The sequence below is a fragment of the Pteropus alecto genome, unplaced genomic scaffold (assembly GCF_000325575.1).
Source record: "Pteropus alecto unplaced genomic scaffold, ASM32557v1 scaffold206, whole genome shotgun sequence".
Lineage (NCBI taxonomy): Eukaryota > Metazoa > Chordata > Mammalia > Chiroptera > Pteropodidae > Pteropus > Pteropus alecto.
Genome location: NW_006438906.1, coordinates 1,732,184 through 1,744,608, shown reverse-complemented (window position 1 = coordinate 1,744,608; position 12,425 = coordinate 1,732,184). Strand labels below are relative to the sequence as shown.

The following is a 12,425-nucleotide window of genomic DNA, read 5'->3' as shown; positions in this document are numbered from 1 at the left end:
ATAACCATATGCCTCACTGGAGGGTGGTTAGGGTCAAAATTCAAAGTGAGACTACAAAAGATATTCAGTCCAAAGGATAAAAACCACAAAGAAGTTTTATGGTTTATCAACAACCATAGGGTTAAAGTTGGCTCTCTTCACTTTTCCTGAAAAGAAAGGCTGCCCTAAGGGCTGTGTCCCAGGCAGCCTGCTCTGGTCAGTAAGAAGTAGGAAACTTGAGGGAAAGCCCCAGGAAGGGGCCATGCACGTTCCCAAGGGTCATGACCTGGCCTGAGAAAGGAAGCTTCATTTCCAAGAGGCGCAGCCCTCGCCAGAGAATGGGGAGCAAAGGGTCCTGAGAGTGGGTGTAAGTACATAGGCAGAAGTCACAGGGAACAGCTTCGTGCTCCAAAGCCTGGATGAGCACCGGACTGACTGTGCATGGAGCCGTGTGGTCAGGGAGACCTAGGGGACTGGGAGTCCAGGGGCCACCAGCTGGGGTGAGCACATACACAGGCAATCACCCATCATCCCTCACTAGGAAGCACTAAGTGTCTTGGGAGCATCAGAGAGGGAAAAGTCAGCTCCACCCAAGGCTTCACAGAGCTAATAAGGTTGGGGGGCTTTAAATGGTTGCCAGAAGGAGAGCAAGCAGGGGAGAGAAGGCAGGCAAGCAGGGCAGAAGGTTCGGCATAAGCAAAGGCACCAGGCTAGAGCGTGGAATGTATCTGGGTAAAGATGGAGATGCCAGTATGGCTGTAACACAAAGGGTGTGAACGAGTGCTGAGAAGGAAGGCAGGTCAAGGCTGGACTGCAGAGGGTCCTGGATGCTGAGCTCAGGACTTCAGATGCTTTCAACTCTCGCTTGTGGGCAGTGGCAACATAATGAAGGGTTTAATGAGAGGGCGTGACATGGTCAGAACTAGAAAGATCTCAGGAAGCTGAGTGAGATCAAAGGTACCAGAGGATATACAAATGGAATTGGAAAGACTGCTCCTGGGCGCTGGCTCCAGGGCAAAGGCCACCATGGTGATTACAAACCCATCAAGCTAGCTAGGCCTGCATTCCTCATTTGTGTGGTAACTTTTACGATGGTTTATCTCACAAACATTCTATATTTATTATTTAAGGGTAATGCTGCCACGTGCAACCTGTCTTCCCTTTACATTCCATGGTTTGTTTCCTTTCCTGATTAAAGTATGAGAAGTGCAGTATGCACTGTCCCCCATCAGCTATACTTTGATGTCCGCCTCCGCGCAAAGGTACCAGTGCTGGACCTTGGGTAGGACATCTATGCCTCGAAGCAGCACCCTTGGCTCTAAGAGGCTGGACATGCCAGAATCCTAATGGGATTTTCAAACACTGGTAGGCTAGGCAGGAGATCTGAGGACAAATAGCAATGCGTATTCTCCATCTCAACTGGTAAAACCTCCCCTCCCACCTCATTTATTGTGAGATGTAAGTTGTTATGGTGATCGAAGGGGTCTAAACCAAAATGGGGTGGTCAACAGCTTAATATGGACAGAGTAGGAGCCACAAAAGCCCATGAAAGGTCACCCCTATGTGTGGAGCTAGAGACCCAACACTACTCTGAAGAAGCGGGTAGGCTTGACATGGTCCCTACATCCCCCGAGATTCTGTCACCTAATGGTTCTGTTTTATGGAATTATCCACTATTCTCTGACCCTATGGAGGCCACCAAATGAGAGGGAGAATCGACACTGGTACCTAGTGACTGAGTACCACAAGTAAAGCAAGATGCAGGGAGAGCAGTAAAGAGTTTATCACCACAGTACTGGGCAGAGGAAATGGGCAGAAGAATGGGGGGCAGAGGGCAAACAGAAGAAACTTGAATCACAGCAGTATCAGTTACTGTTCACTGAGGGTTCACCAGATGCCAGGTGCTTCTCAGCCCCATGCAGGAGGTACTTAAACCTTTGTCCTCCTACCAATGAGGAAACTGAGGAACTCAACTGAACTCAAATTGAAGAACTCAAACCTAAGGTCACTAGCTGGAAAGTGGCAGAGCCAGAACCTAAGCAGTCTGAGCTGGAGCTCACTCTAAACTCTAGATACCCGGCTTTGAGAAACACATTTGGGAAGGGACGAAATGGCCTTGAGGAGAAAGTTACTTCTCCTGCAGTGAGAGGGCACTAGGGGTCAGGGAGAGAGGTTTGAGCTGCAGCCCTGCTGTTACTTAAGTGACTTTCTACTTCCCCTCTCCAAGCCTGTTTCTTCACCTGGGAAATAGAGCAGACATTTTCATACCATCTGGCCTCCAGAGCCCAGGAAAATCCCAGCAAAGACTGAAGGGGAAGTTAGGGGGTGGGGATGGGGACGGGGACATGGCCCTACTTCAAGTAGATTAACTCCACTGTGTCCTGTTGGAGATGGAGGGTTGTGTAGTTTTAATGGGGGCAGAAGGAGGTTCTGTTCTTAAAAACCTGAGAACCCCTTGGACTAGATGTCTCAGAGGCCCCTCCTATTTTAAGCATTCTTTCTCCCTAATCTTAAATGGGGTAGGGAGGTGAACGATGAGTCAAAATAACAAGCGGGTGTCTGACAGAGACACTAAGAGGCTCTAATGACGCCTACTTGCTCAACAAACAATATAAAAAGGTCAAGGTCAGATGCTACAAACTTCCCTTCAGCTCCCTTTCTTCCTCTAAAATAACTATCATGTAAGGAACACTGGAGGTTTCTAAGTTGTAAATGGAGGAGTGATGCAAATGTTTCTCCTCTGGCCTCTTTTACAGGCTTACATCTCCTATCATTACTTTATTATGTGTTCCTTATAGCTATGGTATAATATTCTTTACTTGAAAGGCAGGGCAGAATTCAAGTTTCTTCTTACACTTGGTTATCTGGAAGTCAGTCTATATTTTCCCAAAGAAATAAGCAGAGTGAAATTGGAGCAGAAGAAATAAAATTAGCCGGAGGAGAAAGAAATAGAGGAAAGATTCTCCTAAGATGGGAAGCTAGCTGTTAAGCTAACCCTTGGAAGAGAAGGAAAAGATGAAGAGGCAAAAAGACATGGATGGAGGAAGATGCAGATGATACTGACAAGGGGCGAGGGAAAAAAGACAAATATGTTTGAAAAACTAAAAATAAAATATTTCCAATGCTAAGTGACAAGTGGGAAAGAAAGGAAAGGGAGGAAGAATGGAAGGTTCTCAGTATCCTAGAGAGAGTTAGGAGGCTGCCTGCTCTCTCTAAAGTGTGATCCACAGAACACTCATTACTCGAGATGGTTCTTGGAAAACAGTGCTCCAGTCAGACAAGTTCAGGAAGCACCACGTGCTGAGTACTTATGAGGCTGTAATGGACACTAGTACACTGAGGGCTCTAAAGGAATGAGAACTGCTTCACATTGTTCAACCCAGCGTTCCTCAAATGCACTTGGCCTCAGATCTCCATTCTGGAAAGTACACTTTGAGAGAATTCCCGACTTAGGCAGTGTCTAGTGTTAGCCAGGTCAGTGGTGCTACTGGTTGGTCTACACTGGCTTGCTTAGCTTTTCCACTGGCTTGGACTGGGGCAGCCAGGAGTATATAGCAGATATAAAACATTCAGAAATCTGTTGTTTGAAAACTGAGGATTATCTATGTAAATTATGTCATAAGAATTTAAGATGGTGGCTATATTTCACTGGTCCAATATTTGTTTTGATTTTTTCTGCATCATCACTTAACTCTCTTACCCTCTTTACCCAAGTATATATTTTAATGTAACTTAGATACCATCCAGACCACAGATGTCTGTCTTCTGGTCAGGAAGATTTGTGGGAGGCCATTAGATGCCTTGATGAATGAGATCTGATAATACTGTGTCTATAGTGTATCACTCATTTACTGGTACAATAACCATCGAAGAAAAAAAGGAGATGCAGCTGGCAAGGCTTATTCTTAGTAATTCTTGCTGGCTCCTGGTGAGGGTGGCTTCTTCTTCCATTGGTTTAGTATGGGCTTCTGAATTTTGCCATAATCAACATGTGCTCACCAGCATCAGATAAGTGATCTTTGATGACACGTCTTTATACCTAAACAAATACTTATTGGCCTGCATATTTACCTCTCTTACATTTTCTTCTAAGACTGTCTTCTAAGACTGTCTAGCTGTCTTGCTCACAGATTTTTCTTAGGACCCTGATCTGTGCCTCACTTGGCCAAGAGATTCAAACAGCCCCAATGGGTGTGCCCGCCACCTGCCCTCCCATTCTAGAGCTGTCTCCTTGCAGCAGGATTGTTCTGCTCCTTTCTGCCTGGCAGACTCAGCTCACACACCTGGCCCTGCCCTATAACCTCTGCTACTTTCCTACCCAATGTTAATCTCAATCTCCAGGAGCATGCAAGGTTCCTTTCTGCCTTTAAGTCCCTATTCACTGGCCCCAGCTGAGAAGCCCATGTCTCCTGCCAGCCTTTAGAACCATTTTATATCCTGGTTCTTCCAGGCCATTGCTCTTTCCTTCCTGAGCTTCCAGGGCATTTGGCAGCCACGATCAAATCATCTACTATTTGGAGTTGTTAACAAATTTGTTCCCTGGAACGGTCCCACTTGCCATTAGTTGGGATGGACGCTTCGGGGCAGGTAGAACTCGGACTTTACACTTCTTTAGCATCTTTCTACAGCAACTGGTGCGATACTATGCATGGCAGTCCTCAGAAATGCTTGATGGACACACTGCTATTTCTAGCTTCCCTTCTGATCCAAAGGAAGGCACACAAAGTCCCTGAACTTTGATGGAAGCTGTCAACTACCAACAATTTTACTACTTCAAGCAGATCCAGAGTTTATCTTGAAATAAAATGGACATTGGGCCTTTTAGAAATGAGCATATTCTGTCTCTTCCAAGGAATTTCAGTGAAATTTGGTATATAGAGAAGTTAGATGTTATTATACCTAAGAGATTATAGTCTAAAGATACGAATTTTAGTATTCAGAATGAACTTTAAATATCAAACTTATACTCTTGGAAAAAGAATAATGCTCCTCAGACTGGAAATAAGCAAAGTTATTTCAACAATTCTGCCTCTTAGATCAATCTGATTCTCCAGGTCATGGTGCTGGAGGCTGATATGTCTTCAACATTAATTTCCTGCAGGGTAAAGCCCACCACATGAGTATCAGACACGCAGTAAGAAGGTTTCTTTTCTCAGACTCAGTCCAGTCCACATGATGCTCACTCACCCATAAATCAGACTTCCCCAGATATTTTGCTGGGGCCTGGCATTCAGGCCTGGACTAAGGGCATTGCCTCCTGTGGGTACCCCAGAAAATGCAGTCAGACTGGATAACACTGAAGTTGCCTAAAAGTCTGACATCTAAATGGGAGTTTTTATTTTTTAAAAGGGAAAATACATAGCTACTCAAAGACGGAAAATCAGTTCTGTATTTGGAGAGAATTAGGGCCATCATTTTTCTCCCAATTTTGTGGGAAGGCTACTTCCAAAAAACAAAACAAACGAATCATCAATTTCCCTTGCCTGAAAGAATAGCAATAAGCAAGCACACTGCATAGCATTTAGTTCATCTACACTGTTTAAGATAAGAAGGATATTGGGGTGTAAAATGCCAGATGTCTAGGAAATTACTTCCCTTCCCTCGCCCGCATCATTACTCACATATTTGTACACACACACATTCCCTCCCTCACTCCATCTTCCCGGACATTACCTGGTTGATAACATAGATGCCATAGTCCAACTGCTGACGTTGCAGGATTGGGTGCAAGTAATACAGCCAGTACTTTAGGTGTTCCTGCCGCTTTCGGAATGGAATAATGATGGCCACCTTGTGAGAAGAGATGCAGTCCTTGGGGGCATAGCGACCGCCCATCTTCACCTCAGGGTTCTGCTCCGCCACAAGTGTCAGGTCCACAGGCATATTAAACTCTATCGTCAAGGGGCCGGCTAGAGAGGTGGAGGGAAGGAGAAGTTAGTAGGCCATAGGACTTGCTACTTCACAAGCAGTGTCAGATGAGCAGGCTGTAAGAAACAGCTTCCAACAAATGGCAGTGTGGCCATGGAAAAGGCAGTCACGCCCAGCTCTAGGTACTATGTCCAGCAATAATGTGACCAACTATTCTGGGAAGCTTGTCAGAACCAGGCAAACCTGGATGGCTGGTCACCCTAGGAAGCACTCGCCTGTCCAGGACATAATCCCCTCAGGCTCTATGTTTCTCAATCGTTAAATAGAAATGAGGTAATTCCTACTATGACTTCCTGACAGGCTGTTCTAAGGATCAAAGAGCGTGTATAAGAAAGTACTTTCGCAATTGGTAGTTACGAAATATTCATGGGGATGTGAAGTACAGCATAGGGAATAGAGTCAATAATATTGTAAAAACTATGTATGGTGCCAGGTGGGTACTAGACTTATTGGGGGGATGATTTCATAAATTACATAAATGTCTAAACACTATGCTATACATCTGAAACTAATATAAAATAATATTGAATGTCGACTGTAACTGGGGGGAAAAAAGATGTGAAAAAAATAAAAAAAGAGAAAGTACTTTCTTAGAAATTCTGAGGTTGAGACCTAGAGTTTGGCCACCTCCCAGCTGGTGTGGCTTTGGACAGGTTCTCTCTGAACCTAGCCTAGCTGGGGAAAGGAGTGTGCGTGTGCATGTGTGTGTGTCAGGAAGGTCAGTGTTGAGAAAATCAGAAAGTGCAAGGGGTGGCGTGAGTAACCTATGTCTCATGGATTGAGGCACAGATGAAACAAACTTGATGGGGAGGAACTAGAACCCCAGAGAAGACTCAGGGGGAAAGCAAGAAAACAGTTGGAAAAATACATCAAAGAAAATGCTTACTAAAAATAAGGCATGAAATAATAAGAAAGGGCATGAAAAAAGGAAGAAAAGTCAGGGATGACTGTAAAGTTTCTGGCCCAAAAAAACATGGCTCCAGATAACAGAAATAAGTTAGAGAGCTCAGTGGCTTAGAAGAAAAATTGATGAGACCTGGAGGAGGATTCTGAGTGGTAAGTTAGGAGCGGATCAAAAGGCAGAGGGAATGGTGAGGGTAGAAGAAAGATAACTAGCCCAGGGACACGCAGGCAACTGGAGACAGAATCATGACTTGAACCCAGACCCCCAGTATTCCCTGTAGGCCAGGCTTTCTCAAAGTGGGTTCAGCAACATGCTCAATGGAAGAACATGTCCCTTGGTCAAATGAGGCTCAGAACCCTGCTTACTAAATCCTGCTTCTGAAAAGTTATGGTGTACACCAAAGGCTCTGTGGAGTGATGCAGTCAAGAAATCTCCTTCACTTTATTTAACACACCATTTCCCAAACTTCCTTGGCCACAGAACCAATTTATCAAGGGACATACTCTGGGAACTGTTACTCTAACGTAGCCAGCTTCACCTGTGAAACGAACAACTATAAAAACAAAGGAAGTTACCTACAGAACATAGGTGAGAACGCTGACCACAAGCTCTGAGCAAGTTCACCTGAAAACATTCTGGTGAAAACCACCCAAGGCACAGTGTGCAGCCCTCTGTTACCCTGTTTGTTTATCAATATGCGGCTCTCCAAGCACCCCAGTCCCCAGAGATCACTCACCCTCTGAAATGAGATAGCCCAAGAAAAGGAAGCTGTGACTCTTGCTCTTCCTGCCAGTTCGCAGACTCACCATCTCCTCTCCTCCCCTCCCCAGTCCCCCAGTACTCCTCACACCTTCCCTCCCTGCAACACTGAACCAGTTCCATCATCATGAGAACTGTTCCCATTTCTCTTCTTTTGAGACACAGCTCTGATCATCAGTTTCCTGCTAAAAACCTCCAGTGGCTCTAGGGCTATGTAGCCTTGGACAAGGTAAAAACAAACCTCTTAGCTTGGCAACAAGGCCCTTCAGTCTCGGCTCCAACTCCCTCCCCATTCTTATAAACCGTGCCTATGTTCACACTTTTCCCTTTGCCAGAAATGCTCTTCCTTTCTTTCCTCCAACAGCAAATTTTTGCATTGAGAGATAGGCCAGAATCTTAAAATCAAAGCCCCAATCTGGCCTCCTTTTCCCTTCTTCATTACTACAGAACTACATAGCAGATCCCCTGGAGCAGGAAGGGGATCCTCAGGTTCCTCCCTGGCGATTCACCTTCCTCTCTGAAAGGACAGGGCCCTCACAGATCAGTCCTTCAGGTGACTGACTTACCTGCCAACCAATTTCCAATATCCCAGGGTACCCTCAAGTGGCTAGGTGGTACACTTTAGGACTAAATAAGGGGTCACCCTTGGACTAGTTTCTCTATCAGATTCACCTGAGGCAACCTGTAAAAATTTAGAGTCTCAGGCCCCTCCCCTAGGGAGCTAGATCTTGGGAAGGTCCTAAGTGGATAATTAACAAGGATACTAGGTGATCCTGTTTGTACAAGTTGGGCAATGGAGAGCTAAACCTCCCATCTTCACAAGTCTTGGGGCTTTCAGGCAATGAGGGTCCCCTCAGGGTTTTCTACAACTCACTCCTCATGGAAGCGGCCCTTCCACACAGGGCCTGCCAGGCCTGGACTGCTTGACTCCCCAGCCCTGGGCAAAGCCTTTTGGAAGGCCCTGCAGCAGCACAGTGCACTTGTGAAAAACATAAAAGATCGTCACTGGGCTTATCTCACTTCAGAGAGCCCCACAACATCTGTAAACCCCCAGCCCCACCCCACCTTTGGTTTTCAAGATACTGCTAAACATAACCCCATTTTCGGGAACTCGAGAGGCATCTGGACTGTCACTCTACCAACCTGCTTACACCTTCTGAAACCAGCCCAGAAGACAGGAATTCACACTTGGTCTGCCTAGCCTCCTGGAGCAGACACCTGCAGGCTGGAATGCATCAGTTTTGCCCCATCGGGGAATTCCAGTCAGGTGGTCCTGAGATGAGGAGAGGATGCCTGGGCCCTAGTTCAGCTCCACCAGTGGCTTGCTGGATGATCTTTAAGGAAGTACTATCTGCTCTCAGGCTACTGGTTTCCCATTTGTAAATTACAGAGATTGGAACTCAACCTGCCCCAAATGGACTCTTACCACCTCTCCCATCAGCTCCTCCAATGGCTCCATGTAGAGCTCTATGACTGAACAGCCTCTTTTCACTCTCCTGCTCCTTTTTGCACCCCACTCACCACCCCTATCATGTCTCATTGAGAGCACCCTGAGCCCCGGATACTGCCCTCCTTGTCTAATCTGGCAATTCTTTTCTCTTCTTCTCTCTGTGAAGTCTCCACAGCTCTGAGAATCCTGAGGCTCGCACCTCTGAGAGTGGACAGTACTTGGCAGTCGGTTGCTGCAGACCTGGAGCTGAATGCCTTTTTGGGTCTAGTGGCAGCCAGGAGGCCTCCCTGAGTGCCCTCTGCACACCTCCTGCTGTGCTGCAGGGGCCATCCTCCACTGCATGCCTGGCATCTCACTGAGGAAATCCATAGAGCTGAGACTCCAAGAGGGCAGTGACTAGCTCTGCCCAGAACCTCACAGACCTGCTACCATGTCTCAGTGCCACTGCTTGCAGTCTCAGGGAGAGGGGAGAGGAGGAAACAGAGGGCTGAGGGCTGCATGACAGTCCTCAGACTAAGCCAACACTCCCTTGCTGTGAGGCGTATGGCGTGTGCTACCACAGGCCCTCAGCCCCGCTGGGCTGGCTTGTGTGTTTTCTTGGCTCTAGGAGCTGGGAAGCGGGGTTACGTAAGCAGATGAGCAGATGTGAGCCTGTCTTCCACTCCCCCAGCTAAAGCCCTGCCACGTGGGCGTCTCGGCTGGGAGTCCAGGTCACAGCCTTGCGTGTAAGTCACTCAATAACTTCAATGTGTGAGCTCCACTAAGACAAATTCCACTGCTCCCTTGCTCAGCATGGCAAACCCAAACGCACACATGCCCTTCCATCAAGCCCCCGCTAATCTAGAGCCAACCCAGCACAGACTCCCTGCCTCCCTTTCATGCTAGCTGAACCACTGTTTTAATCCTCTAACCTCAGCAAGACAGGCTGGAACATTTAGTCACTGCCTCCCAACTGGACTGACCGAATGGCCAGTGGTTCAAGACACAATCCTTAGCCAGATGCTGAGTTATGACAATGTTTCCCAATCTTGTATGTGGTTCTTCATTAGCTAAATGTAACCAACATATCACAATGCCCTTTCTTCCAAAATTAAGAAACTCTGACTTTTTAAATGTTAAAATGTCCTTTCTTTTATGAAATTATCACAGTGAATTTTGATGCTGGATTAATTTTTATTTTAATTTTCTAAAATTCCTTACTTGGCAACCATGAGTCAAGCCCCCTAGTTTCTTCTGAAACTTTCCTGGGCAGTAAATTTAAACATGTGGGAAATGTGGGAGTAGGCAGTGCCCAGAGATTTGTGGTTCTAAAAGTTGGGATGCTGGACCGTCTTCCCTGGCCAGGCCTCAGTCCTGACAGTACACAGCACAGCCCTCTTTGAGCTATCTCCTCCCCAACTACAGTGTTGTTCCCAACCACAGGCATCGTGGGTGGGCCATTATTCTCTGTACCAATCTTTCGAAAGCCAGATATGCCCTAGAAGTCGAGCCAGGCGCTACCAAATTCCCAGGCTTAGAAATCACAGCTGTTTACAGTAGTCCCACGTCTCATGGTGTCCCTTGTGGCCCCTTAGACTAGAAATGAGAAGCACTATCTACTGCACGGGGCTCATCCCTAACGTTATCACCAATCCAACGGCTGCCTGGCTTCAGCTCAAACATCTCCATCCCTAAGAATCCTTCTTGGATCACTCAAGGTTGGTTCTTACTCTTCTTCTACCTCAAGTACGCACAGCACCACGTCCACTCAAACATGCACCCAGTTAGCGTAGAACGTGTGCCAGTTGGTGCCCTGCTTGCAGCAGTGGGGCGGGATTAAGAGGAGGTCTTTGCCCTTGACAGGGGAGGGAGAACAGCTGATATGGCACAAAGGAAGGGAAGTCAACTCCAAGGCCAAAGAAGAGTTAAGGACAGCTTTGCAGAGAAGCAGCTGCCTGAACTGTGCCCCTCAGCTCCTCTCCAGGAGCTCATCACATAGAATTGTGAGTATCCACTTGGCTGCCATGGAACCGGAGTCCACCAACAAATCCTACCTGAGTGCACGGTACAGAGTTATTCTCCCTGTTCCCCTGCCACTGATGCAAGCAACAAAGAGGATTTCGATAAACCTCAAGAAAATTTGAAGGAAAAGCATGGGACAGAGCCCCCAGAAGAGACTTCTTAAGTCTCATGTTAACCATTTCTCATTGAGTCTTAAAATCTAACTCACAAAGGCTTGTGGAATGGTTTAGTTCTTAAACGGGATGTTCATGGTATTTTTCTTTATACCTTTGGGTATATCTTTAAATTTTAACAATAAATATTTTAAAAATATAACCCAAGGTCAAGAAATCTGACCCCTCCTTCATCTCTTTCCTAATAAGGGAATGTCTTCCAAAATAAAGATTTCAAAATGTACTTACTACCCAGTGACCAGAAAACAGAAATAATCTATTCCTAATGCTGACTTGATGTCTCAGGCACACTACACACTGAACACAATTTCAATACCCACTGTTCTTGCTGCCATTTCACCATCCAAGCCACTGTTAGACCCTGAGGAAAGAAATGGTTTTTTCAACAGGTAGCAGAGCACGTTTGTGGTCTCAGAATGCTGAATTCGGGAGCATAGAGAAAAACAAAGTATTTGCTCAAAACCTGGCATTTGGGGACATAGAGAAAAACAAAGTATTTGCGCCGCAGACCTTCTCTGGTAGAGGAGAGCTCAGGTGGCCAAGGGGAATGTGGACAAATCAGACACAGTGGGGCCAGTTACTTCTCTGTCTATCTCTGCTCAGGAGTGGCCATGCCATGTGCCTGAACTGCCACACTTTACAGGTCTTCCAAAATATGACCCAAAAGTAACCTGGCCAGCAATGGAACATTGAACTCAATGGAAGTGACCTGGCTTGTGCCCTGCTCTCTCCCCATTATACATTCCTACCCAACCTTCAGAGGCCAAGCATTCTCATTTGCTACCGTATTTGCTTTCAAAATGATGGAGAGCTTTCCATCTATTGCAGAGGTTCTCAAACTGTGGAGTGCAAGAAGCAGCAACTGAGGAAGCATGTAAAACTGCAGATTCCTGGGTCCTACTCACTAGAGCTTTTGACATAGTGAGTCTAGGACTGAGACCCAAGACTCTACATTTTTAACAAGCATTCTAGGTAACTTTAACGTGGGTCCTTGGATTATATTTGGAGAAACACTGGTTTAATGGGTTCACTCATTAACCATCACCTCTCTCCCACCCTATGAAGCTCTCTAAGACTAAGGAACCAAGAAAACCAACTTACACTCAGGAACTACTGCGTATTTCTCCATTACATGTGTGTCATGTAATAGAACATGTTTCATTTTTAGCTTTTGGAAAGAGACAGATGTCATAACAATGTTGGGCCACATGGTCTCAATATATATTTTAAC

The 12,425-nt window shown here is 46.2% G+C and overlaps 1 protein-coding gene across 1 annotated transcript in view; it reads right to left on the bottom strand.

The window, feature by feature from the left end:
- B4GALT1 (beta-1,4-galactosyltransferase 1) overlaps nucleotides 1-12,425 on the bottom strand; it is a 45,581-nt gene that overhangs the window by 13,882 nt on the left and 19,274 nt on the right. The window contains exon 2 of the mRNA XM_015592672.2: nucleotides 5,653-5,888. Within this exon, the coding sequence (XP_015448158.1) occupies nucleotides 5,653-5,888 (236 nt within the window). The remainder of the gene's footprint in view (nucleotides 1-5,652; nucleotides 5,889-12,425) is intronic.